Raw genomic sequence first — 27,325 nt, forward strand, 5'->3', positions numbered from 1 at the left:
TAGCCAATAAATATTTTAAATATCAATAATAAAATGTACACCAGTTGCTGGGGAACATGACTGGGGGGCGGGGTGCTTCTGCATTCTTGTCCTACTTGTGGGTTCTCACATATAGCAGGTGCACCACTGTGTGAACAGAAAGCTGGACTGTGGGACACTTGGTCTGATGCAGCATGGCTCTTCTTATGTCCTTGAATGTCTTCTTAGTATACAGAGACAGAAACAGATACCTGGAAGTCCTTTTGTTTATTTATATATATTGCCAAAAAAATAAGAAGCATATAACACACACACACTTAAAATTTCTCAAAATATTTAAACTGTATTATAAAAATAAACTTATAAATAAAACCCATCCATTAAGAAAAGTTAAAAGGTAAAGGTGTCCCCAACCAGTCGTGTCCGACTCTAGGGTGCGGTGCTCATCCCCTTTTCTAAGCTGAAGAGCCAGCGCTGTCCGAAGATGCTTCCGTGGTCATGTGGCCAGCATGACTGAACACTGAGGTGCACGGAACGCTGTTACCTTTCCCGCCGAGGTGGTACCTATTTATCTACTTGCAATTTCTTGCTTTCTAACTGCTAGGTTGGCAGAAGCTGGGACTGAAGATGGGAGCTCACTCTGTCACGCAGCACTCGGGTCTCAAACTGCTGTCCTGCCAACCTTCCAGTCTGCAGTTCAGCGTCTTAAAAATAATATATCGACGTGCCTCTAATAAATAGATGTTCTGTCTTCCGAAAAGTAATCCACACCTAGATTGTTTTTCTAATAGCAATGCAATGCAGCAGCCATTCTCAATCTGGTCCCCTCTAGATGTTTTGGCCTTCAACTCCCATCAGCCCCACCCAACATGGCTAATGGTCAGGAATCTTGGGAATTGTAGTCCAACTAATTGGTGGGCACCAGATTGGGGATGGTTACAATACAGTATAAGAAAATAAACATTTATCAGCAGCCATACAATTATTAATTTAGATTACGAAGCATTTATTTTAGTAACTTTAGAGGAAGATCATCTTTCTCTTATTTCATGGGGTAAGTAGTGCTCACGATCTTCAATTTGATGAAACTCAAACTGACACTTTCTGTTATATAGTTCTTCTCCACTCAGAATAGTTGTCTTTGTGAGTAAAATACCAAATTTCACAATCCATTGCTTTTGTTATTAGGTTTTTTAAATAGTGCTAGGCCAAAAGCTTAGAAAACGTAACCCAAGGGAAGATTGCTATATCTTATCTTTTTGGGTGCTAATATCACATCTTTGGCTTAACACAGGATGGAAGATGTTTTACTCCAGTGGCTCAGAAGGCAGGGCTCTCACTGCAAAGGGTGTTGTTTTGGAACCCGGGCACATCATCTCTTAAAATGGAGGCACTGCATATGTATGCCTTAAAGGCACCTTTGGTGACAAAATTTTACAGGACAACAGGCCTTAATGAGCTGGCTAAAAACGTTCCAAGCTTCTTCCATTACAATTTCACCAATCTTGTAATCCAATCCAATGCATGTTCACTCCAAACTAGGTCCCACTAAGTTACTCCCAAGCAAGTGTTTATAGGATTGCACCTGTCAAAAACAAGGATAATTATATATTTACATCAATAGCAGGTGGCTCTAGACAAGAACATGTACCTAACAGTGGGACTGAAAGAGATGGAGGCCCATAGTTTACCGCTTATTAAATGTTTGTAACAGGACGTTTTCTTGTAGAGCACCAGTAACATTTTGACATACCAGCATAAAGTTAAGGTTTGCACTATGAGCAACTCTGTGTAATATATCACAACAGAATGGGAAAGCTCTGCTTATACCTTAAACAGTATATTATACTATTAAACAGTATAATATAAACAGACATAAAACAGCACACTTGCATTTCAGACAAATTAAGGCTAGATGGCTATGGCATGTAAGTCAGGACTGAACATAATTCCTTATGATTAGCATGCTATATAATCATAAAGTCTTTATAGGCAATTTGGGTTTCCTTGGTGGAAGTGGTCATAGTTTATGTTACATTAGGCAGTTTCCTAATGCTTTCTTTTCAAAATGAGCTCCTTCAATACTGGGTGAATTTTCAAAGAAGTCCATTGCTTTGATACTGTCTTTTTGGCGATCTACCACAAAATCCAAAGAATGTTAAGAACACAGGAATGAAAATGAGACCATGGGCAATCCCAAACAAAATAACCAACAACATTATCTTAAAAAAAGTTCTGAAGATGTATGTGGATGCCACAGACAGCACAAGCACTCCCAAGATGGTGGAAACAGCTCCCTGCACAACAGGGTAACCAAGATGGTACAGAGCATCCACCGCCTTGTTATTCACTTTGGGTTCCTCACTGGAAACAAAAGCATATGAAATATGAGCAGAGAAGTCTACTGAAAACCCTATGCAAATAACAAGGTTAATCATGGATATGGAGTCAAGATTGACATCCCAATAGGTCATGAAACCAGTCACACCAACAATAACAGATGCAATTGCAAAAGTGACCCACAAAGAACAGAGAGGACTGGGAATGAGCAGCAAAGAAATGAGTAACATGGCTCCAGTCGCAATCACAATATTTTGAATGGTGTTCTGAGTTATTACAAGATACTGATCAAAGTATATAAAAGCTGGATGATAAACCATTATTGGTATCTTACAGCGCTCAGCAAGGCTTCTCAGTTGGCTTAAAATATTTCCCTCATCCACTGCACTAGTAACATTGGCTGTCTGTATGAAGAACCGTGAGGCTGATATTTCCATAGCACTAATATTAAGATCCCACTGAAATGCTGGATTTGCATTAAACAGGGTAGGTAAATTGCCAGTGAAAACACTGTGGTCATCTATATTTATAGACATGGGTTTAGCAACAGTTTCATAAATTCTCAACCATGATTCTGAGTATTTTTTGTTCACATAGGAAGAGTTTTCTAATGACTCCATGCAGTTCTCAAGTTCTGCACGAACAGATGAATTCCAATATGCTACGCTTTCAGTAACGACGACCATAACCCTTGGACCATAACCCTTGGAAAAATACTCTCCTTCCCAATCATAATACTGAATGACATAAGAATTATCACTAGCTAGATTGCGAAGATCTATGCCTTCTTTAACTTGAGTGCACCCATAAATACCACTACCCAGATATATGAGATACAGGACTACCACAAACACCTTGGTCCAGCTGTGCATAAGAAAGGGACCGTAATGCTTTCTAAAGAATCTACCCATGGGATGTTCAATCTGTGCTCCAGTGGACTCATCAAAAGATCCTCCCACGCAGCACATATTATATATACAGCCTTGAGAATCCTGAGGCATATTTTTCACTTTCATGAATGTGAGCCAATGCCTGTTACTTTCTTCTCTTTTACCATTGAGAGCAAGAACAGCCCCAAGGAATGTCAGGTTGTATATGTAGCAGAAGATGAAGGCTGTTCCTGTATAGATGCAAAATGACTGAACTGACTGGAAAGAAGTTGCAATTCCAACATAGAAGGCTAAAACATCAGTAAGAGTTGTGATAGTAATAGACACGGCCGCCTCTGCATAGGTATCAGCCATCCGATCTTTGACTCTGTCCTTCACTTTAGTATGTTGCCAGCAGGACACCATGATGAACATGTCATCAATACCAACTCCTGAAGAGGGCAAAAAGATAATGTATCAGGTTTCACATGTCATATGAGAAGGTAATTATAAAAATGGAACACACTTTGTTATTAATAATAACAACTTTATGAGGGTAGGGAAGAACCAACAGGAGTAAACACTCTGCACACCAAGCAAGCTTTATCTTAATCTATATTCATTTTTCTTTAAAATTCTCTAGAGCATCATAGTTACTACCTGTGTTTGGACATAATGCTAAACCATAATTTAATATGAGCATGAGCCTAGCTGAGCCCTGGGCCCTTGTGTTCCCCCTTCTCCAGCATGGCCATGAAGAGACTGGAACCTTCCACTTACGTTTTAGATTAATTGGCGTTTAGAATGTCATCCAAATCCTAAATTATAGTTAATTTTAACCATAATCTATAGTTTGAAGTTAGCTTGTTCCCACTAACCATAGTCAAAGTTAAACACAGCTTGTTTTGTTTTGGCTGACATCTTAAAACTGTGGTTAATCTAAAATGGATACAAAAGTTTGCAGTCTCCTCCTGGTGTACTTGCCAGAAGAGGGGGGGAAGCACTAGAACCCAAAGCTTGCCTACGCCTGTTCTCATAGCACTAAACTATGGTTTAGTGGTATGTCTGACCCAGAGGACTAGAACTATCGTTTCAGTCAGTTAGTAACATTTGCCACCAATATAACATTAAAAAAATTGGTTAGGATTTGGAATTTACTTATTAATATCCCACTTTTCTACCAGCGAATGGCGCTCAAAGCAGAAGTCAAACCAAATCTATACCTAAATTTTTAACCAAAATTGGAAAGAATTTGGCTCATTTTTTGACAGACTCTGGAGAATCCAAACTTAGAAAAATATTCAAGCTATCAGTTCAGAATAACAGTTTGAGTAAAATAACAGATACAGAGATATATTCACTGGCTCCACCCAGGATTAAGTATGAGGGCATAAAAACAGTTAATTGGATCAAGACTAAGTTAACAATGAAATCTATAGGACAAGTTAGTCATGACTAAATTAGTCTGGATCCAACACAGTATATGGAGCAACTTTTATACATTTTAGTTTTGGCCAGACTATTGTATTTCATCTGCAAGGGCCAGGAAGCAGCAACAGTATGAAGGAACCATCCATGCATTTTTATTTTTCCACCACAATACACTTTAAATTGGATCCAGACTTGGCCACTGCTAACACATTTTTGTAGGCTTGTGGTGAAAACTACATGCTTGCATTCTTCATATGTTGCTTTCTCGACTGGACTCGATGATCTTATAGGCCCTTTTGAACCCTACTATTCTATGATTCTCTGTGTGTATTTTCAACTTGGTCATGTACTTGAGTACAAGAATTGTTTATGGTATTCTTCTTGGCCCCATTATATATTCATTTGATCTTAAATATCTCCTTTATGCTGACGAGCTTTAATTCTACTGTTTGTTTACTGGATTTTCTCCCTCTCCTTTTCCAATCTCTGCTGCTTTCTCTGCTCTATCTCATTGGATGAATACCTATCTTCTCAAAACTTAACCCTGCTAAAATTGAGCTTTTTGCTTCTTTTTCAGGCCTTTTAAACATTACTTTTATCTCTTATTCTTGATAATGTAGCTGTTATTCTTCTTAAGTTCAGAACCTTGGGAGTTATTTTTTAATCATCTTTTTCTCCCTATGTCCATGCTCTTGTCAACCCTTGTTTTCAACTGATTAATGTATCTAGCATCCTCCTTCCTTTCAAGACACTAAGCAATGGATGGGGAACCTTTTTCTGCCCATGGGCCAAACTCCAATGTGGGAAAGGCCAAAGGGGATGCACTCTACCAGCGGACGGGGCCAAAGGTAAAATGGGTGTGTCAAAGGATGCTTGCCTAGATTCAAACCATGAATACTATGCTAAAATTAGACAGAGAAACTCTCACTTTCAGAGAGCATCACAAGAAAGAAGCATGGCAGGAATCAATGAGATGAATGGATGGACATTCTCTGTCATGCTTATTTAGCAATTGTCAGGCTCCTGCCTTACCCAAGCCCAGGGGAGACCTCTACAGAGGAGGAGGATTTGGATTTCTCAGCAAACTCCACTCCCACAGAAGACATGGGACAATCTGAGGAGTCCCACTGTGGGGATGCCTTGCTTGAGGTCCCAAAGAACCCCTCTGATCCCATCCCAAGCCCTACTGGGGTTCTTGACTCTCCTCCCTCATCCCACAACTTTCCAGAGCATCAGCCGCAACAGACCAGGTGGAATACTCAGAGTCATTGTTAGAGTAACTGCCTGGCTGCCAGAAGACACTTTCACCCAAGGTTTACTCAGGAAGAAGGTTCTACTTGTGATGCTCAGCTGTAGCCAATGAAGAAGCAGACCCAATTGCAACATGGGAATCAGGGCCAGCAAGTGTATAAGCCCTCAGTCTTCTCCTGGACCTTTGGTGGGAAATAGCTCTCATTCAGCTCTTTGCTCCAGCTGTGTGCTTGGCACAGTAATACCCATAGAAAGTCTAAAGGACAGGCCTTGAAATATATACATTTGCACACTCACCAAGTATAAGAAATGGTGCACTTGCAGCTGTGACAACAAACGGCACCCCACAAAACAGCAATAATCCAAAGCTGCTGATAACTGATAAGCCTGATGACAGCACGCCAAAAGCTGCAACCCACACATTTGTTCGTACAGAATCTAGCCTGTAAAACAGATTAAGAAGAATCTAAATGGATTTAGAGTTTCATGGTATATTTTATTTATTTATTTAATTTCATTTATATACTGCCCAGTAGCGGACACTCTCTGGGACGTTCACAGAAACTAAAACCACATGTGCAGCATAAAACAATATAAAATATGAATGCTTAAAACCACAATATAACAGTACAACCAGAATAAAACCTAGTAGCAATGCAGAGATTTAAAATACAGATTTAAAACACCAGCACTAAAAGATTAGGAAGCTAAAAGGCTAAAATACTGGGAGAATAAAAAGGTCTTCACTTGGTGCTGGAAGGAGTACAATGTAGGCACCAGGCGAACCTCTCTAGGGAGCTCATTCCACAGCTGGGGTGCCACAGCAGAAAAAGCCCTCTTCCTGGTAGCCACCCACCTCACTTCCTTTGGTAGGGAATCCCAGAGAAGGACCCCTGAGAATGATCTTAGGGTCCAGGCAGGCACATATGGGAGGAGGTCATCCTTCATGTAACCTGGCCACAAGCCATTTAGGGTTTTGAATGTTAATACTAGTACTTTTCTAATGTACTCTAGTTTTGTTCAAGTACAAGTAGCACTTCCAGAAATTGCATATTAGGCACATTTTCCACAACCACAAGAATCAGAAATACAGTTATTTTTAGAAACTGAAGCGGACATACTCAGAGACTGATCAGGCCATTCTAAGCAGTGAAAACATTGCCTCTCAAGTTACATGTGCCTTTGCACTTCAGATCATGACAATGACTCATATCTACCACATTTCCAAAGCAATCTCCTGGCAGTGGCTTCATGTGGCTTGCTTTCCTGGATGGTGCTCTTCCTTTTTTACTTGTTTCTTCCCTGAACAGAACTATTCACTACCATAACACTGGGCAATATAACTTGGAATTTGGGAAAAAAACACATTTCTCATAAGGCTGTGGGAAGACAACCTTGCCCGCAGTACACTCCACCGCTGTCTTGAAAAGGAACAAGCACAGGCTAAATTCAAAAGAGCCGAACCTTTGCAAGATCAGGACTGATGCTCATCCAAATATAGAAATAATTATTTAAGGCTGAAATTATTCCATTGTAGGTTTGCTTTTTAAGAAATTACTGCTATTGGACAGTGTCTGTATTCTTCTGATGCAGCTAAAAAATATCTTACGCTTCTTGATTTCGATGAACTAAAATACAGTTGTGGACTTTTCCTGACAAATGTAAATGGGGTGAGTGTGACAAACACAAGAAGAAAAAATAAAGGTTATTTTCCTTCTTCCAACAATTACCTTGAGCATGAAATAATAGAAAAGAATATTGTTAAGGTATATGTGATGGAAAAAAGAGGAATCACTTCCTTGGCATTTTTTTCAAACTCTTTCTGTCTGGACAGTGAGGTGAAATAGGCCACCTGCCATTAGGGAAAAAAAGAAAAGAGGATCACCTATTAAATATTTTTTACTTTTAATATACAACAAGGCTGAAATCCTATACTCACTTCCCTGGGAATAAGCCCCACAAATGCTCTCAAAGGTTTAGGGCACAGTCCTATGCGTTTAGACTGGGGGAAAAGGAAGCGGGTGAAAAAGGGAGTTGTGATGCTGCATTTAAAACGGAAGCAGAAAGCCCCATTTTAAATGCAGGATTTTAGGCTGGTGTAGAGATGCCCTGAATCTCCCATTACAGGAAACACCACAATAGAAAGTGAAACTCCCATCCTCATTTTCATAACTTGATTTGACAACAGTTTGACTTCCAGAGTTTACTTTGGCTCTGCTATGGTCATTTCAGTGGGATTCATAAAGTTGTCTTTGAGGGCCCTAATCTTTCAAAAGGTCAGCTTCTTACTCGAGAAAGTTTAAGAATCTTCCCTCAAGATAGTGCTTTTGAGGAAGGAATCGCTCATTTTCTCTGCACACAACCTGCAAGGTTTTTGCTCCAGGAATAATGGGGGGGAACCCCCCGCCCAACTAAACTACCCAATCAAGACTGAGCATGCTCAGTGGCTACGGAATGCTAAATGTCCTTTGAGGGGGGAAATGGAAAACCACGGGGGGGAGAGAATAGAATGGAGTATCAAAGAAGAGTTATGGCTTGTTGGCTAGGATCCTGAACGGGAGCACTTCACACTACAAAACTTGTTGCAGGTCCTAATTGCATTTATTAATTGCACAATGTCTTTTTTAAAAAAGTCCTTCAACTCCCAGCATTCCCCAGCCAGCATGGCTGGCTGGGGAATGCTGGGAGTTGAAGGACTTTCTCGTCTAAACAGGCATAGGATTGTGCCCTTCATGGCTGCACAGGAAAATCAGGACAAAAGGCTGACCATTGGTTCCTGTAACATGATTGGACCACAGGTACACTGCATATATGCATGGTGGTGGGGACTGAGAACCAATCACAGGTCGACTGCATACTGTACGTATGCATTGGGTTGGTCTACGAAGTCTGTATCCAACCGCTGCACAAAAAGGCTCATGACTCTCTCGGGTTATAGGCAACGCTGTTTCTTATGTACCACATACAGGAAAGGGTGTCAGTTTCCTAAACGTGTGAAGCGACCCCAAAACAGATACCACGTACCCGGACCGAGGTGAGCTTCAAGGAGTCCAGCACGCCCGGGATGCGCTCCAGGAAGGCCTGCAGCCAGAGCGCGCTGGCCTGTCGGCGCGCAGCGTCATCCTCCTGCAAGAAATAGATGAGGCGCAGCGCTTGGGCCGCCAGAACGGGGCGCGCCGGCCCAGCTCCAGGCCCCAACGTGACGCCCCCCAGGAAGGAGCCCAGGAAAACGCGGCCTTGGAACAGAGGGAAAGTGAGGGTAGGGAGCAGCGCCTCTATCCGCGCCGGGTCGTCCTGCACCGCGCTGAGGAGCGGGTTGGGGCTGCTGCAGGCGCCGCCGGGGCTGCTGCGCGCGCAAAGCTCGGCGAAGGAGAGTTTGGTGGCGTTGAGCCCGGTGGCGCTGAGCCCTCGCACCGCCGCGTCCAGCGCCAGCAGCTCGGCGAAAGCCGCCCTGCTGAGGAGCGAGCCGCTGTCTTCAAGGGGCACGGCGATGAGAGAAGCGAAGGCGCCTTCGGTGCTCAGCCTCTCCGCAGAGAAGTGCTCGGCGTCGTCCGTCGGGAAGTGCGTCTGCACAAAGCGCCGGTCGTTCTTGGCGGGGCCCCCGACCGGTGTGAACTGGCCCTCGATGTCGTTGTCCTCGTTTCTGGAGAGGAACATGAAGCCGGTGCCCAAGGCGCCCGAAACTGCCAAGGGCAGCAGCAGGAAGGGCCACGGGTGGGCGCCCACGGAGGCGCCGAGGGCGCGGAGCGTGCGCGACAGGGGCTGCTCCACGCAGTCGGTGTGGCAGCCGCGGGGCGGCATCTCCTTCCTTCGCTTTCCTGCTCAGACAACTAGTTCGCGGCAAAGGGAGCAGCCGCTCTCCGTTCTCCCCACACTCTAGTCTAGAGAGGTTGGCGGCTCTTACTTCCGAAGGAGCGCGGGCACCGGCTGTACTCTGGAGGCGTTGCGTCTGCCTCCAACGACAGAGGGAGAGGGCTCAACACAGCTGGGCTGGGCGTTGTTATAGTTTCCTGGCAATGTCGCGAAAAACGGAACCGAGCGGAGAAAGCGGTGGGCGGAGGTTCGCCTTCATCTTTTGGGAAACGGCCAGTTGGCTTCCCAGGGATGCCTTGGAAGGGCAGAACAAGTGAGCCAATGCATAATGTGTTTACCGCGCGCGTCTGCTTTCCTCCCAAGCGGGGAAATTCCATTCAGGAAAGGCGGCGAGGTTTTCCCCCCTGGTGTTTGAAGGTGCACGATTCTCCTTTTTCGTTTTAGGGGAATTCCCGGAAAATCCAAAACGATACAATATATCGCATTCTTAAACCTTAAATCCGAAGCGAATTAGATTTTTTAAAAAACAGTACCACGTTAGCTGGGAATTTCCATCTCGCCTCCAGTCCCTCTCTGCCTGGAGGATGCAGCTGGAAACAGATACTGAGGTACCCCAAATGCTGGCAAATGCCAGCAAAAACTAAATACTGCAATGAGATGCACATTTACCTTTTGAACACAATGTGCATTACATCTGAGTAACCATGTATAGGGTTGTACTGGGAGCCTGGTGGACCTTATATAATCCCACCTCTATTCTGAGTTTGGTGATGGGATTACAGCCAGGAATAGTCTGCCTCCTGAGCAACGGGGGGGGGTTGCATCCCCCCCATTGCAACGGCAGCTGGGGGCCACTGGGACTGGTGGGGTGGAGGGCCAGGATCAGCATAGGTTGGAGCCAAGGAGGTTTCCATAGGTGGACGTTATACCCATGAAAAGCAGTCTTGAAGCCAGCAGGAACCTACTGTAAAAGGGGAAACAGAGGCACATTAACATGACAGGAAAACAGTGTGTGTGTGTGCGTATATGTGTATATAATAAATCCACACAGCATCACAGAAAGGCCACCTTTTGGATTCCCAGCAACCAGCAACCCATGCCAAAGAAAGGGGAAACTGAGCGACATTAATTTTAAGATCATGGCTGCAAAGCAGGTTTTACTGGCTGAGATGATGGTGATGATGATAATGATAAAGTAATATCCTTAGCGCAACACAGAAAATAACTTCTTGGGATCCACATTTCTCTGTCTCAGCAACAGTTCATGTTGCACAGAAAAGGGAAACTGAGGCAAGTGGCTTTACATGATGAGTGCAAAGCAGGGGAGAAATCCACACAATGATCCAAAAGAACTCCTTTGGACCCACATTTCCTGTTCCAGGTATCAGCAACCACCTGCATTGCACAGAAAAGGTAGGCTCAGGAAAATAAAATTGGGGTGTGGTGGGGGAAATGCATACACACTCACACTTAAAAAAAAAGGTTCTCTATTTTCCGGCTGTGTCTGTTGCTCACCCTAGTAAAGGAAGGAGGCAGCGGCCCCTCAGTCCACTCCACTATGAATACCCTCTCCCGGCCCTTGCCTTGAGAATGCAGCAGCCTAGCAAGGATGGAGCAACAGGGCCCAGCTACTGGCAGTCTAATTCTCCTCTACTCAGCACTGGTTAGGCCTCATCTGGAGTACTGTGTCCAGTTCTGGGCACCACACTTTAAGAAGGATGCAGACAAACTGGAGAGGGTTCAGAGGAGGGCAACAAAGATGATCAGGGGACTGGAAACAAAGCCCTATGAGGAGAGACTGAAAGAACAGGGCAGGTTTAGCCTTGGGAAGAGAATACTGAGAGGAGATATGATAGGGCTCTTCAAGTACTTGAAAGGTTGTCACAGAGGAAGGCCAGGATCTCTTCTTGATCATCCCAGAGTGCAGGACACGGAATCATGGGCTCAAGTTACAGGAAGCCAGATTCCGGCTGAACATCAGGAAAAACGTCCTGACTGTTAGAGCAATACGACAATGGAACCCATTACCTAGGGAGGTGGTGGGCTCTCCCACGATGGAGGCCTTCAAGACAAGGCTGGACAGCCATCTGTCAGGGATGCTCTGACTTGGATTCCTGTATTGAGCAGGGGATTGGACTCGATGGTCTTGTAGGTTCCTTCCAACCCTATTCTATGATTACACATTTGCAAAAGAATCACACAAAAACTAAAATAAAGTAGGTGCTTGTTTTCTTTGATTGTGCAGGAATTGTTACTGGGATATGGAGGAGGCCAACTCCCTGTTCCTACACATGGTTGCTACCTGCAGAGTAAGGGAAAATTTGCAAAATACTGCAAAATAATTTGTCTTCAGTTTCCCCCAGATTATGTCACGTCCTAAGTATTTACCTACCAGTACATCACATGGGCAGGAAATCTATTTATGCTCTTGTGGTTTATGAAGTTTTGCAGATGCATCATAGAAACAGAAGCAATCTTTCTGAAGTCCCACACTGTGTAAGGTCCTTCACTGTGACACTGAACAGAATTTGCTTATGATCATATAATCCTCAGTATTTCCAAATCATATGGCATCTTGTGAATCTGTAGATTCTCACCTCAGTTCACTCCGAGTCTGCATCATTCAGCTTCTGTGGAATCTTACTATAGTGAAATCTTTCACTCGCATGATTCAGCAAGCTGCAGTACATCATCAAATCTGGAAAACAAAGCCACCGTTGCAAGATCCCAGGGCTACATGGCAACGGAATCTGAAGCGCTTGCGTGTTTAGTGTGGATTTTTTTGACATCAGCTTTGGTCCATCAGGGACAATGTAGCCAGAAGAGTGGAGTACACGGTACTGTAAAACGCACTTTCACAGGTCACACTGCACATCAGTCCTCCTTACTTTGGGGTCGTATGGGCGGAGTCCCACCACTTGCACTGGACGTCATCAAGCACGCAGATGCCACTGAGCAAATTAGAGGCTCCTTCCCCGCCCCTGTCCACATTCCCCTGCTCAGGGAAGTTTGGAAATGCTGAAATAAGCCCCTGTAGTTTAACCCCACACCTCTCCCCTCTCATCCACCATTGGGATATTGTGAAAGGTTAAAGATTAAAACTGTACTGCTACGAATGGAGAAAACAGGCTGCATTCTATGAATGAGTCAAGCTGCTATCCTGATACATTGGAATTGAGAGACTGCCTTTAGGAAGGGAGAAAACAGGCTGCATTCTACGAATGAGTCACAGCTCCTTACGACACCCCTTCGGCTCACTTTCTCGTCTCTGCTCCTTACATCTGAGTTGACCTAGCTGGCTATTCTCCCAACCCCTCTCCCCCAACCAGGCACAGCCAGACCCCTAGGCATGCCCAACATGCAGGATTTAATTTGGGTGAATAAGGCACACTGCAGCTGAGGGAGCCATGTGGCTGCAGGGTGGCCATGATGTCGGGTGTCCCGAACAACCCCAAAGCACTTTCCCTCCACAGTAAATCACACATGTAGATTGGCTCCAGTTCTGGCCAGAAAAGATTCCCTGCACATTTTTAAGCATGTCAGGGTGCCCTTCTCCACGACACCAGCTTTTCTATTAGCAGCATTTTAAATTTTTGTATGGAGGAGGTCTGAATCAAGTGAGTCTCCACTTACATTCTAAACTGGCAGAACCCAGAAACTGTTTTCCCAACTTAAACTAGGTCTTAGTTTAAAAGTGGGGAGCAGGGGGAGAATGACAGCCTGTTTTCTATCAGGAGATTAGACTGTATTGTCCTGTCTAATGTAACCAGCTGGAATTGTATGTTACCTAGAGGCTCCTTGGCCCTTTGCTCAAGGCCAGGTGCTGTCCCTGCTAATTGGGAAGTGCTGACAGCTGGAATTGGGGAGTTCCAGCCTCTTTAGAGGCAAGGGCAGCCCACCCAGGGGCTGAGCGCATGATTGCCTAAAGGAAAATCTGCCCTGGGTTGCCAGGGCTGGGCTTTAAAAGACGGCTGAGATTGAGGCATGTCGTCTCTAGGGATGGACGAAAGGGACTTAACTTGTCCCGCAGCTTGCTTCGCGGTGGGGGGGAGGCGCTTCGCTTCTCCCCCCGAAGTTCAGGCGAGGGGGGGAGGCACCTTGCCCAGCCGAAATTCAGGCCGGGGGGGGGAGGTGCCCCATCCCTCGCCGGCGAAATTCAGGCCGGGGAGGAGTGCCCCGTCTCCCCGGCCGCGAAAAAAAAAAGTACAGTAAAACACACACACACACATACACCCGTGATAGGCTACGTAACGATTTACATAGCCTATCATGGCTAGATTTCCAGTCAGCCGTGATAGGCTACGTAAATTGTCACGTAGCCTATCACAGGTGACTTTGGGGGAAAAAAAAACGCGTACACAAATTGCGTTCCTTATTTGGACAGGGGTAGTCTACGTAAAGATTTACGTAGACTATGGCGAAAATAAGGGCAACGCAAATAGCATTCCCTTATTTTTGCCGTAGTCTACGTAAATCTTTACGTAGACTACCCCTGTCCAAATAAGGAAAGCAAATGGCGGCGCCCATGGGGCGCCGCCATTTGCGTACGCACTTCCCCCCCCCCCAAGTCACCCATGATAGGCTACGTGACGATTTACATAGACTATCACGGCTGACTTTGGAAATCTAGCCGTGATAGGCTACGTAAATTGTCACGTAGCCTATCACGGGTGTTTTTTTTTTAACTTTACTTTTTTATTTTGTAATGGCGGTGGCGGCAGCCGGTCGGGAGACCGGCCGCCGCCCCAGCCAAAACACCGCTGGGACCCACCGCCGAGAGGAACATTCGCCGAAGATAAGTCCCATCGGGGGGGGGGGGGGGCTGGCAGAGAATTTCCCCACCAATTTCGGGGGGCCAAATGCGTCGGCACTCGGCCTCCCGAAGATTCGTGGAGAAATTCTCCGCCATCCCTGGTCGTCTCCCTTTGTCCTAGTGGTCCTGGACCTGCTGATGGCTGGTTGCTATACGGGGAGATCCATACGTAGGTATGTTAAAGATAGACCAGATAGCTTTATTATTTTGCTTGGGTGTGCGTTCATAAAGCTCTCTGTGTATATTTCAGTAATTTGGCTTTGTACCCTTTTGTCCAACTTGCTATTTCCATTCTTCCCTTCCCTCAACCCCTTTATTTTTATCTTAAAATTTTATCTACCTTTATCCAACCTTTAGTTGGTATGCTTGTTCTGCATAATTTCAGTACTTCTTGGCTTAAGAGGGCAGCTACTGGCTATTTGGGGGGACTAGAAGGCTGAGTTTGGCCAGTCCTATTTTGTAGGAGAGCTGGAATCAGTTCCAGAGTGGTCCTACCTTGCAGGAAGGTTGGAGCTGATTCCAGTGATCTTTCACATGGTGGCAGGCACACACATCTGAGAGATCTTTCAGATCACCCTATCTAGTTGGTGGCTGGGGTAGCTGAGCAGCTACCAATTAGTCTGGGTGATTGCAGATGCGCAATATTTCAGTTTGGGTGACTGCAATGCGCAATAGCGAGAACACGCCTTTACGATTTACCCAGTTGATAAAAAAAAAATGGGGGGCGGGCCTAAGCGGGTCATCTAGGTATGCAGGGTGGCTGATGTAGTGAAGATAAAAAGCAACTGCAATGACTGGTAAAGTGAAGCAAGGAGAAATAAATACTGGAACTTCACAGTGCCCAGCCGCGAAATGGCAGAAAACTTGGAGAAATGAAGACGGGGGAAACACTGCTTGACACACCCCTGGGTGGGGCTATCATGCTGAAGTAGGTGTGGAAGATAGGAGCACACAGCACGAGAAGCATGGAGAACCCAAATTAAAGGAACAAACCCAGAGTATAAGTAGAATCATAGGGTTGGAAGGGGCCTACATGACCATCGAGTCCAACCCCCTGCTCCATGCAGGAAGCCTGATTCCCAGGCAGTCTCCCATCCAAGTACTAACCAGGGCTGACCCTGCTTAGCTTCCACGATCAGGCGCATCCAGCCCTTTGTCTCAGAAAATACGGATTTGCCACTGCAAAGCCTGGGATGGCTTCGGTTTTGCCACGACATCATCCGCTGCCAACGACCTCCAAACGCTCCCACTTCACAGGAAATCCTCCGTGAGAACAACCCCAGAGCCTATCTTGAGATGAAACACAGAACTGAACTTTATTTTCCTGCTCAGTCAAGTCTTCCACAGTGTTATCTAGTGAAACTTGTGCTCATACAGCTAACACTTCATCCTCCTTTCTAAAGAGGGGGATAACACAGAAACCAAATGAATACACTGAATAATATAATTCAATCATTAATATTGTAATACCCACAAAGGACAGTGCAACTTTACATGAGCATTCATTTGAGATTCTGTCCTGTTGACATTAAGCCCGTTTTTTATATGGGAAATAGTTACCCCAAATCTCCCAAATTCAGGGCTTTTAAAGATTTTTTTTCCTGCCAAACCTTCAAAAAGCCTTACTTTAATACAAGGTGAGACAAGATCCATTAAAATGTGGACTTCGACATGATTTACCCTGTGCTGGGGTTGAGACCACCACCACTGTCAGCAAGCCCTATCTCTTTTCTGCACCACATTCCCTTTTCCCAAATTTACACGGTGGCTGTCATGACCTCAGCCCTGAGCAACAGCTGGGACACAGATACTGAGAAGGATCAACCAGGCGTTTCTGCTAAGATTTAAAGGCAATCGCCAGACATGCAGTTAAGCAGAATGGCTTCACACAGGCATCTGAACAAAATGCCGGTCTACATTAATTCATGGTGTACCACAGTGTGAACAAATGCCTGAAATATGCCATAATCTACAGGTATGTAATGTTTGTTCTAATAAATCATCAACAGTCTATTATAAACAGGCATACTCTGTCAAAGAGCACACTTTCATGACAGACGAAATGTAGGATAGATGGCTATGGGGTGTAAGATAGCACTGAACATACTCCTCCTCAACATGCCATGAAATTATATGCCTGAACTACTTTCTTCCCCATTTTGACAACAGGCATTTCATATTGCTTCCACCTAAAAACTTTCAGTAAACAGATGTTTGCTTGTGCGATGGGACTTTCCCTCTTTCTCCTTGCTCCTGTAGTCCATCACAGACCTGAAAATCTGCTCTGGAGTTTACCCCAACCCTCGACAGGAGGAGGGGAATTGCACTTCTGGTTCTGCTCACAGGAACAGTTCCGTCACTGGAAAGCCTTCACCAGATGTTATCCTGAGCTCCTTCAACACTGGGTGACTTTTCTAAGCAGTGGACACAGTTTTGGTGCCATCTGTATGACAATGTGCCACAACAGCCAAAAAACGTTAAAAACACAGGAATAAAAATGACACCATGAACAGCCCCAATCAGGATCACTAGGGACATTATCTTAAAAAAAGTTCTAAAGATGTAAGTGGATGACATTGACAGCACAAAGACTCCCACTAGGGTGGAAACAGCTGCCTGCATAATAGGATAACCAAGACTATACAGAGCATCCACTGCCTTCTCATTCACTTTGGGTTTGTCACTGGAAACAAAGGCATAAGAAATATGAGCAGAGTAATCCACTGAAAACCCTATACAATAACAAGGTTGATCATGGATATGGAATCAAGGTTGACATTCCAATAGGCCATGTCACACCGACAATAACAGATGCAATAGCAAAAGTTACCTACAAAGAGCAGAGGGGATTGGGAATGAGCAGCAAAGAAATGAGTAACATGGCTCCAGTAGAAATCACAATATTTTGAATGGTATTCTGAACTATCACAGCAAACTGATCAAAATATATAAAAGACGGATGATAAACCATTAGTGGTATTTTGCAGTCTTCAGCAAGGCCTCTCAGTTGGTTTAAGAGATGTTTCTCAGCCACTGCATTAGTAACATTTACTGTCTGTATGAAAAACCGTGAGGCTGATATTTCTGTAACACTAAAATTAACGTTCCACTCCAACTCTGGATTTACTGTAAATAGGGAAGGAAGACTTCCAATGAATACATGATGGTCATCTATATTTAGAGACATGCGTTTAGTAAAAGTTTCATAAATTCTCAGCCATGACAAAGACAAATCCTTGTTCACATAGGATGAGTCTTCTAATGACTCCATGCAGTTCTCAAGATCTTGACGAACTGATGAATTCCAATATGGTACACTTTCAGTAACGGTGACCATAATCCTTGGACCATACTCAGAGAAATATTCACCTTCCCAGTCATAATACTGGGAAGAATTACGTAAGAATTATCTGTAGCTAAATGTTGAACTTTTATACCTTCTTTAACTTGAGTGCACCCATAAATACCACTACCCAGATATATGAGATACAGGACTACCACAGACACCTTGGTCCAGCTGTGCATAAGGAAGGGACCGTACTGCTTTCTAAAGAATCCATTAATGGGATGTTCAGTCTCTGCTCCAGTGGACTCATCAAAAGATCCTCCGACGCAGCACATATTATATATACAGCCTTGAGAATCCTGAGGCATATTTTTCACTTTCATTAATGTGAGCCAATGTCTGTTGCTTTCTTCTCTTTTACCGTTTAGAGCAAGAACAGCCCCAAGGAATGTCAGGTTGTATATGTAGCAAAAGATGAAGGCTGTTCCTGTATAGATGCAAAATGACTGAACTGATGGGAAGGAACTTGCAATTCCAATGTAGAAGGCTAAATCATCAGTAAGAGTTGTGATAGTAACTGACACAGCTGCCTCTGCATAGGCTTCAGCCATTCGATCTTTGACTGTGTTCTTTACTTTGGTATGCTGCCAGCAAGACACCAGGATGAACATATCATCAACACCAACCCCTGAAGGAGGAAAAAAATACAAGCATCAGTTTCCACATGCTATATGGGAAAGGGTTAATAATAATTTTTTATTTTTAAAAAATCGTACTGTGCTCCACTTTATAATAGCCTTCCCCAGCCTGGTGTCCTTGAGATGTTTTGAACTGCAGCTCTCATGATTCCTGACCACTGAGCATGTTGACCGATGGGAGTTGAAGTCCAAAACCGCTGGAGTAGAGATGTAAAATTTCTGGAAATGTTGAAACCTTCAGAAAAAAATGGTTTTCTCTGGGGGTTTTCAGAAAAAAAAAACCCGCAGAAATTTTGGAAAAACTGAAAAAAAACATTTTTTTTTAGGATTCTTTACAGATCTAAAGTCACTTTGTTGCTTTAGGACAGCCTTCCCCAACCTGGTGTCATCCAGATATTTTGGACTTCAGCTCCCATCAGCTTCAGGCAATAGGGCCAATGGTCAGGAAACCTGGGTATTGTAGTCTAAAAGTACAAGTACAACGTACTCCTCCTACAATGCACTACAACGTAGTCCACTGCAGGAGGACACCAGGTTGGGGAAGGCAGCTTTAGGAACATAAAATAGCCTTTATATTCCTAAAATTGTATTATATGTACAACTTGGTTAGCTCATAAAATTACCATATTTTAAATATTTTAAAAGTAAACTCAGCTAGTAAATTTGTAATTATTGTCTGAAGAAGTGACATTCTATTCACTTTTGTAAAAAAAAATAAAAAATCCGTTAATGAGCATCTTATTTTTTATTCATTTGAAAGGTTGTCTTTAGTGGTGGTTCCATGCCTATTCCATAGGAAGCAGGTTACTGAGTTTCTTTTAGGTAGAGAGGGTTTATTCTAGTGACAGCAGTTTAAAGGTTTTATAGCTGAGGCGGCATTCCCTAGTGGTGAGGTCTGAGAACTTTATTAAAAACTGTGGCAGTGAGTTCTATAAACCCAAATCTCAAGGTAACTTAAAAAAAAACCTAAGTGGGATACCCCACATGCTGTTCCGTCACATCTGGTGACAGTGGCGGGATAACGTACAGTGTTTTTTTCACATAGGGTTTTAGATGAGAACTACATTAATTGACTGCTCCAGAGTCTAACAAGAACAAGTCCAGAAACACAGGACTTTGTAGAAAAAAACCCGAACGGTCAAGAATGCACATTTTCCTTGATATTATGATATCCTGACTCTACTCACATGCTGGAAACTGAGCATGACTTGGAGCATCCCTAAATGTCTATCAGTAAAAGACACATTAGATCAATAATTTTAATAAGGAATGGAAGAAACAACTATGCTGGGCATCTTACAGAGAGGATTAAAAAACATTTCCCCCCATGGCTTCATTATTTCCAGATATTTTACATCTCTAGTCTTTCTATAAAAGCCTTATAGTTTTTAGAAATCATTTGAGGGTGGGTAAAGGCTGTGGGTAACAATATATAAACACATTGTCTTAAATTTGAAAAGAAAATATTTCAAAATCTAAAGCTGTTCAATATTTTGGAAAAAAATAAAACCGGTCCTTGGAAAACACCCGGGTTTTTTTCCTGAATGTCCCTGTTTTTTTCCCCAGGCCTTCACATCTCTACTCTGGAGGGGATCAGGTTGGGAAGTTTATAAAATAAACTCAAATCAGCTTACCAAAATGTTCATAACGTCATAATTATTGTGATAAAAAAGAACCATAGTGAATACACTCACTACACATAAAGCAAACTTATTTTCTTATACTCAAATTTTCTTCCAAATTCTTTACAGAATAATTAAGAAGCTTTGTCACATTTGTTATGATGGTTATGATTTTGGAGTCAAAACAAGTCCGAACCTGTACTTTTCACCAAAAGTTAAAGAGAATCTGATTCTTTGAAACTCTCTGTTAAACCTAAAGTGGAATATCATACAAAAAAATCAAGTTAACAGTTCAGAATCACGATTTGATTTTAAAAACTCAGATGGTAGGTAAGCTCAGTGGCCCTGAGCAGAATGAATCATGAGCACATCAAACTACAAGTTTGGTCTGGCCAGGATTCTGTACTCTATCGTCTTCAAGGGCTTGGAAGGAGCTGGCAGGATGTAGGATTGCGGCATGATGGCTGCATTCTACTGTAACAGACTTTGAAGATAGATAAACAGCACAGTGAAGAGGATAACATGTTGCAGTGTTCAGCCAGTCCCTCCCTTTCACTGTTTAAGTTATTGCTGAAGTATTTCTTTCTAACTGTTGGCTTCGAGATTAGGTGCTTTGAACCTCAGCTGAACAACTTGACACAGGTAAGGACCCTCTGGCCAACCAGAAAGGGCCATTAGGCTGATGGGTATTAGGGATAGGCCTTTCTCAGTGATGACCCCAGACCTTTGGAACACCCTCCACAGGGAGATATGTATAGCTTCTTCACTGCTGAGTTTAAAAAAAAAAACCCTGAGGACTCATTTGTTCCAGCCTGCATTTGGTGCTTAAAAATCATTAGATGTTGCAATTGCAACTGGTGTGTTGTGTGTGTGTGTGTGTGTGTAATTTTATTTGTATGTTCATGTTTTTGTATTATTGTAAGCCACTTGTGAGGGCAGTGAATCCTGAATAATAATAGCATAATAATAGATGATGTTCTCAGCCTTATTGACAAGTTGAAAGTAAATAAATCACCAGGCCAAGATGGTATCCATCCTAGAGTTCTTAAAGAACTCAGATATGAAACTGCTGATCTTCTAACAAAAATATGTAACACGTCCCTAAGATCAGCCTCTGTACCAGAGGACTGGAAAATGGCCAGTGTAATGCCAATTTTTAAAAAGGGATCTGGGGGGGATCCGGGGAATTACATGCCAGTTAGCTTAATGTCTGTTCTGGGTAAAATGTTGAAAGCATTATTAAAGATCAAATTAGTAAGCATACAGAAGGACAAGCCCTGCTGAAAAAGATTCAACATGGCTTCCGCAAAAGTAAGTCCAGTCTCACTAACCTTTTAGAGTTCTTTGAGAGTGTCAATAAAATATAGACGGGTAATCTGGTAGACATTGTTTACTTGAACTCCCAAAAGGCTTTTGACAAAGTCCCTCACCAAAGACTCCTGAGTAAACTTAGCAGTCATAAGATAAGAGGACCGGTCCTCTTATGGATCAGTAACTGGTTAAAGAACAGAAAGCAGAGAGTAGGAATAAATGGTAAATTCTTTCAATGGAGGGATGTAAATAGTGGGGTCCCACAGGGATCTGTATTGGGACCAATGCTTTTCAAACTGTTCATAAATGATCTGGAATTAGGAGTGAGCAGTGAGGTGGCCAAGTTTGCCAATGACACCAAATTATCTTGGGTGGTTAAAACAAAAAGGGATTGTGGGGAACTCCAAAAGGATCTCTCCAAACTGGGAGAATAGGCATCTAAATGGCAAATGCAGTTCAATGTAAGCAACTGTAAAGTGATGCACGCTGGGGCAAAAAATCCCAACTTCAAGTATAACCTGATGGGATCTGAACTAGTGGTGACCAGGAGCATTGCCAGGTTCTTAACAGATCTGGGGCACAAGCCCATAACACAAATTTGTGCATATATATATATATATATATATATATATGAGTCTAAGTGCACCTCTAGTATGTGTGTGTGGGGTGTGCTTGCATGTGTGTATAGATTACATACATACATAAGGAGCGTGCACTGACCTCCCGCCCCACTTCAATTCAGACCCCGATTCAGCATTTTGAAGAATTCCCCAAGATATGCTTTGGGTGGAATATAGAAGAGAAAGAAAGAACAGCATAGGGGAAGGAAGAAGAAAAGAACTGTGATTGGAAATGTGTGGAGGGGTAGAGAGAATTCCCTAAGCCAAGTGGCTCATACTTCAGAGGAATTTAGGAGGCTGTGGAGGGTTTGTAAAGATTGCATGTACTTAAATTAACTTTTATGAGGTGAGGTGCCTGAGGGCTTTTTCTAGCTTTTTAAAAACTGTACAACCTATTTAAAAGCCTCAGCAGTTCTTTGATCATGATGCCACATAGTCCTAATCCTCCTTTTGGAATAATTTGAGTCCAACAGCTATTTAGGAGAAGTTAAAGTGGAAGAGAAAGAAGTTTGTGGAGGCGGATTGGATCCTTTGCTGTACTGAAGCTACTAAACTTCTGCAAAAGCCAAAGGTTCCAGTTTGGTGCAGTAAGATCAAACACTGTGTGAAATACCAGTATTTTACATGGAGCTCTTTCTTCCCTTCCTTCTCCCTCTTCAAAATTTAATTTCAAGCAAGCTCCCAACAGTGGGCATGTAAGGGCTGAAAAGTAGAGGAACAGAGGTCTTTTGCACCATAAAAGAAAACCTATGCCAGAGATTAGGGATAGTGACCTCCTAATGGTCACCTTAAACACCTTCTGATTAGGATCTCTAATCCCCTGTGTGGCTTGACAGTTTTAACTTTTTTCATCTTTGAGAAAAGGAAGTTTTATGCATGGCTAGCACAAAAGCTACTAGACTTAACTGTCTGAAATTGGGCAGATTCAAGTCAGCTCCATAGGGGCTGCCAGGTCCCCAAATTCCATGCACTTATGTGGAAGAACAAAAAAATTACAGCTCTTTGCATTGACACATTTTCTTGAAAAAAGCAAATTTTACCTATGGCTAGCACAAAGGCCACTAGATCTAACTGCCTGAAATTGGGCAGGTTCAATCACTTCCATGGGGGATACTAGGTCTCCAAATTTCATGTATTTATCATAAAAACTAAAAAAGTTATGGCCATTTCTGTTTTCCAATGCAAGTCAATGGGAAAATGTAAAATAAAAAAAGGCAATTAGGACAGCTCAAAAGATCCAGGGCACAGCTCAAAAAAGGTCCAGGGCCCATACCCAGGTGGCCCCTCTCAATGACGCCCCTGGTGGTGACTGACCAAGGAAGACATCTTGGAGTTGTGGTGGACAGCTCAATGAAAATGTCAACCCAGTGTGAAGCTGCTGCTGCAAAAAAAAGGCAAACTCCATGTTAGGCATAATTAGAAAAGGAATTGAGAATAAAACTGCCAACATCATACCACCCTTATACAAATCTATGGTGCAACCACACTTGGAAGACTGTCTACAGGTCACCTTAGGTCACCACACCTAAGAAAACATATTGTAGAGCTGGAAAAAGGGCAGAAAAGGGCAACTAAAATGATCAAGGGGCTGGAGCATTTCCCCTATGAAAGAAGGTTACAACTGCTGGGATTGTTTAGCTTGGAAAAAAGGAGGGTAAGGGGAGACATGATAGAGGTCTACAAAATGATGCACGCTGTGGAGAATGTGGATAGGGGGACATTTTCCTCCCTCTCTCATAATACTAGAACCTGGGGACATCCCATGAAGCTGATTGGTGGGAAATTCAGGACAGATAAAAGGAAGTACTTCTTCACACAGTGCATAATCAAACTATGGAATTCGCTACCACAGGATGTAGTGATGGCCACCAATTTGGATGGTTTTAAAAGGGGGTTAGACAAATTCCTGGAGGAGAAGGCTATCAATGGCTACTAGTCCTGGTGGCGATGTGCTACCTCCAGTATCAGAGGCAGTATGCCTAAATTGTTGCTGGGGAACATGGGTAGGAGGTGCTACCGCACTCATGTCCTGCTTCTGGGTTTCCCGTCAACAGCTGATTGACCACTGTGAACAGAATGGTGGACTAGATAGACCCTTGGTCTGATCCAGCATGGCTCTTCTTATGTTCTAACAGCAGAATCTTGACTGCACATCCAAGTACAAAGGGCATGTGTTCCTTACTAATATGAAGGGTGCATACTTACATTTTGATCCACACTTCAATTATGCATGAACAACTTTGCTAACACATATTTTGAAGCAGTATGGTGAAAAATAAGTGCATATGTTTTCATCCTTCACAGGGTGTGAATTAGGTATGCATACTTGTGCATAAAAAATCCACTAAGAATCAGTCCGAAGAGATTGATCCCAGTTTGATCTGTGATAGAGAATGGATCTGCATTTCAAAATGAAGAATCAGGATGTGAGAAAGCTCCCAATTTTGCGTGAGGAAAATGACTAGAGGTAAGTGGATGATAAAGGGGGAAATGGCTGCATGACAATCAGAAAGATCAAAAAGTTGTACATGGAAATAATAAAAATCTCAAGTCTGCTATTGACTTGTAGAAGCACATGGAAACAGATGAAATCAAAAGGTTGGTCAGGTTCATGAGCAGCGTGCATCTCTGGAAGAGAACTAACGTTAAAAAGGATTACCTTGAGAAAGACCCATAGAGAAATCTAGAATTCTTATCACAGTTAAGGAGATCTATAGATAGTTGGATACAATTTCTCTCTGAACCCTAAGTGGACATACACATGAAAGTCTAATCATTAGACTCTAATGGATAAGGCGTGAGGAATTTATACAGGTGCTCACTTACCAAGTGTAAGAAATGGCGAATTTGCAGCTGTGACAACAAATGGCCCCCCCACAAAAGAGCAACAATTCAAAGCTGCTGACAACTGATAAGTCTGATGACAGCACCCCAAAAGCTGCAACCCACACTTTTGTTCGTACACAATCTAGCCTGTAAAAGAGAAGGAAGGAATTTAAGAGGAATTTAACTGGACCTAGAGTTTCCTGTGTTCCCTCCTGAAATAAAACTTGAGTACCGTATGGAGCTGTTGCATGTTAAAGACATTGGCTGAAGTTGCATGTAATGCTAAGCCACCTTGTGGTTTGTTAAATTGGCGTTTGTTGTTACATCTGGGCAAATCCCCACAAGCAAACCATGGTTTGTTTTCCAGCAACAAATCACAATCAGAATAGGAAACCATAGTTTGTTTGGCAGTTATAAATTCTGGCTTGTTTTAACTATACCGTATATTGTGAGTGTACATTTGCTAACTAATGAGAAAACACACAACTACATGATGAGAATAAGAAGAAAAAATCCCCTCCCTCTCTCAAAAATTAAGGGGGGAAAGTTACCTTGAACATGATATAATTGAAAAGAATATTGTTAAAAAATATGTGACAGACACCAGTGGGATCACATCCTTGGCAAGTTTTTCAAATTCTTTCTGTCTGGACAGTGAGGTAAAATAAGCTACCTGCAGGGTTGAGAAAGAAAGAGAATAAATGGTTACATGTTTTATCTCCTAAGATGTATCATAGGAAATTACTTTTAAAATGAATAGTTATTATCATTTTCTTCAGAGCTTTTCCCAAAGCATTAAAAAATATATATAATGTTTTCAGAGAAGCCCCAAAATGTGGTAACTTCTTTCCACTGAAACATCTACTACATGTTAATATGAATAACCACCTTGCCTAATTTTTCAAAGGTGGGTGAAATTATTAAAACATCCAGATGTTCTTATCAGATGAATGATTGTAATATATTCACACATAAAAGAATAAGGGGTGGATTGATTTAAATTCACAGAAACAAAGGCTGACTTAAATCAAGAAGTAGAGGAAATATTTATTAAAACTAACAAAGAAAAGCTTCTGCCATAATAAATTGTTTAGTCTTTAGGGGCCACAAGACCCTGTTGTTTTTGCTGCAACAGACTAAAACAGCTACCACTTTGAAAACTATTTTTAAAACTAAGAGCATGAATAAACTAATGCCCGTCGAGTAAGCCCTACACAGAGGTGTACATTTCCTGATTTTCATGCTGTGCGAAGCAGCCCCAAGACAGCCGCCACGTACCCGGACCGAGGTGAGCTTCAAGGAGTCCAGCACGCCCGGGATGCGCTCCAGGAAGGCCAGCAGCCAGAGCGCGCTGGCCTGTCGGCGCGCAGCGTCATCCTCCTGCAAGAAATAGATGAGGCGCAGCGCTTGGGCCGCCAGAACGGGGCGCGCCGGCCCAGCTCCAGGCCCCAACGTGACGCCCCCCAGGAAGGAGCCCAGGGAAACGCGGCCTTGGAACAGAGGGAAAGTGAGGGTAGGGAGCAGCGCCTCTATCCGCGCCGGGTCGCCTCGCACGGCGCTGAGGAGCGGGTTGGGGCTGCTGCAGGCGCCGTTGCTGCGCGCGCAAAGGCTGCCGTACGAGAGCGCGGTGGCGTTGAGCCCGGGAGCAGTGAACCCTCGCACCGCCGCGTCCAGCGCCAGCAGCTCGGCGAACGCCGCCCTGCTGAGGAGCGAGCCGCCGTCTCCAGAGGCCACGGCTATGAAAGCGACGAAGACGCCTTCGGTGCTCAGCCTCTCCGCCGAGAAGCGCTCGGCGTCGTCCGTCGGGAAGTGCGCCTGGACAACGCGCCGCTCGCTTTTGGCGGGGCCCCCGACCGGCGTGTACTGGGTCTCGAGGTCGTTGGCCTCGCGGCGGCGCAGTAAAACCAAGCCGGTGCTCAAAGCGCCCGAGAGCGCCAAGGGCAGGAGGAGGAAGGGCCACGGGTGGGCGCCCACGGCGGCGCCGAGGGCCCTCAGCGCTCGAGACAGGGGCCGCTCCACGCAGTCGGTGCGGCAGCCGCGGGACGACATCCCCTCCTGTCTCCTGTCCGTTCCTTGCCCGCTAAAACAACCGGGACTTCACAGCCGGTAGAGCGGCTGCTGTTCTTCGTCAGCGGGCTCCAGCAGTTGCGGAGCGGCCGTTCGCCGCGTGGCGGGCGCATTCCATATACTACCACCGTGTTCTGTTGCTGCTCCCAAAGGTCAGTCCTGCCGAATTCAGCGGTAGTTTCCTGGGTTGGTAAAAGTGGACTACTGTAGAGTTTCAAAGACTGAGGTGACGGCAGGTCAGCGCTGGGTCCCCAGAGAGCGCGGGGCAGGCCCGGCCGGTGGCTGCCGCACTGTCCCAGCCCTCTGATGCTGGCCTTCAGGTTTACAATCCGAAAGAAAGGAAAAGAGGGAGGGGCGGGGAAGGCAAATTCAGGCACTTGTTCTGAGTTACACAGTTCT

The 27,325-nt window shown here is 44.0% G+C and overlaps 1 protein-coding gene and 1 pseudogene across 1 annotated transcript; both read right to left on the minus strand.

Moving 5' to 3' along the window:
- Positions 1-234: 234 nt before the first annotated feature.
- On the minus strand, positions 235-10,172 carry LOC146345097 (patched domain-containing protein 3-like). The gene is made up of 4 exons (XM_084859116.1): positions 8,895-10,172; positions 7,601-7,722; positions 6,168-6,313; positions 235-3,640 (listed from the first exon to the last, which is right to left on the minus strand). Exons 1-4 carry the CDS (start codon positions 9,669-9,671, stop codon positions 2,076-2,078), a joined length of 2,610 nt encoding a protein of 869 aa, XP_084715242.1. The 5' UTR covers positions 9,672-10,172; the 3' UTR covers positions 235-2,075.
- Positions 10,173-16,866: 6,694 nt separating this feature from the next.
- LOC146345098 (patched domain-containing protein 3-like) lies at positions 16,867-26,908 on the minus strand (annotated as a pseudogene).
- Positions 26,909-27,325: the final 417 nt, after the last annotated feature.

Source organism: Heloderma suspectum, chromosome 5, assembly GCF_057233095.1.
Source record: "Heloderma suspectum isolate Gila_16-S chromosome 5, 16-S_ref, whole genome shotgun sequence".
NCBI lineage: Eukaryota > Metazoa > Chordata > Lepidosauria > Squamata > Helodermatidae > Heloderma > Heloderma suspectum.

Bases quoted from the DNA above. Each gene is read 5' to 3' on its own strand.
- LOC146345097 (XM_084859116.1), bottom strand. From the start codon at position 9,671: ATGCCGCCCCGCGGCTGCCACACCGACTGCGTGGAGCAGCCCCTGTCG. The intron at 6,314-7,600 runs GTAATTGTTGGA...TCTGTTTTACAG, and splicing joins TCTATTATTTCATGCTCAAG to GCTAGATTCTGTACGAACAA. The intron at 3,641-6,167 runs GTGAGTGTGCAA...TGCCCTCTTCAG, and splicing joins TGCACCATTTCTTATACTTG to GAGTTGGTATTGATGACATG.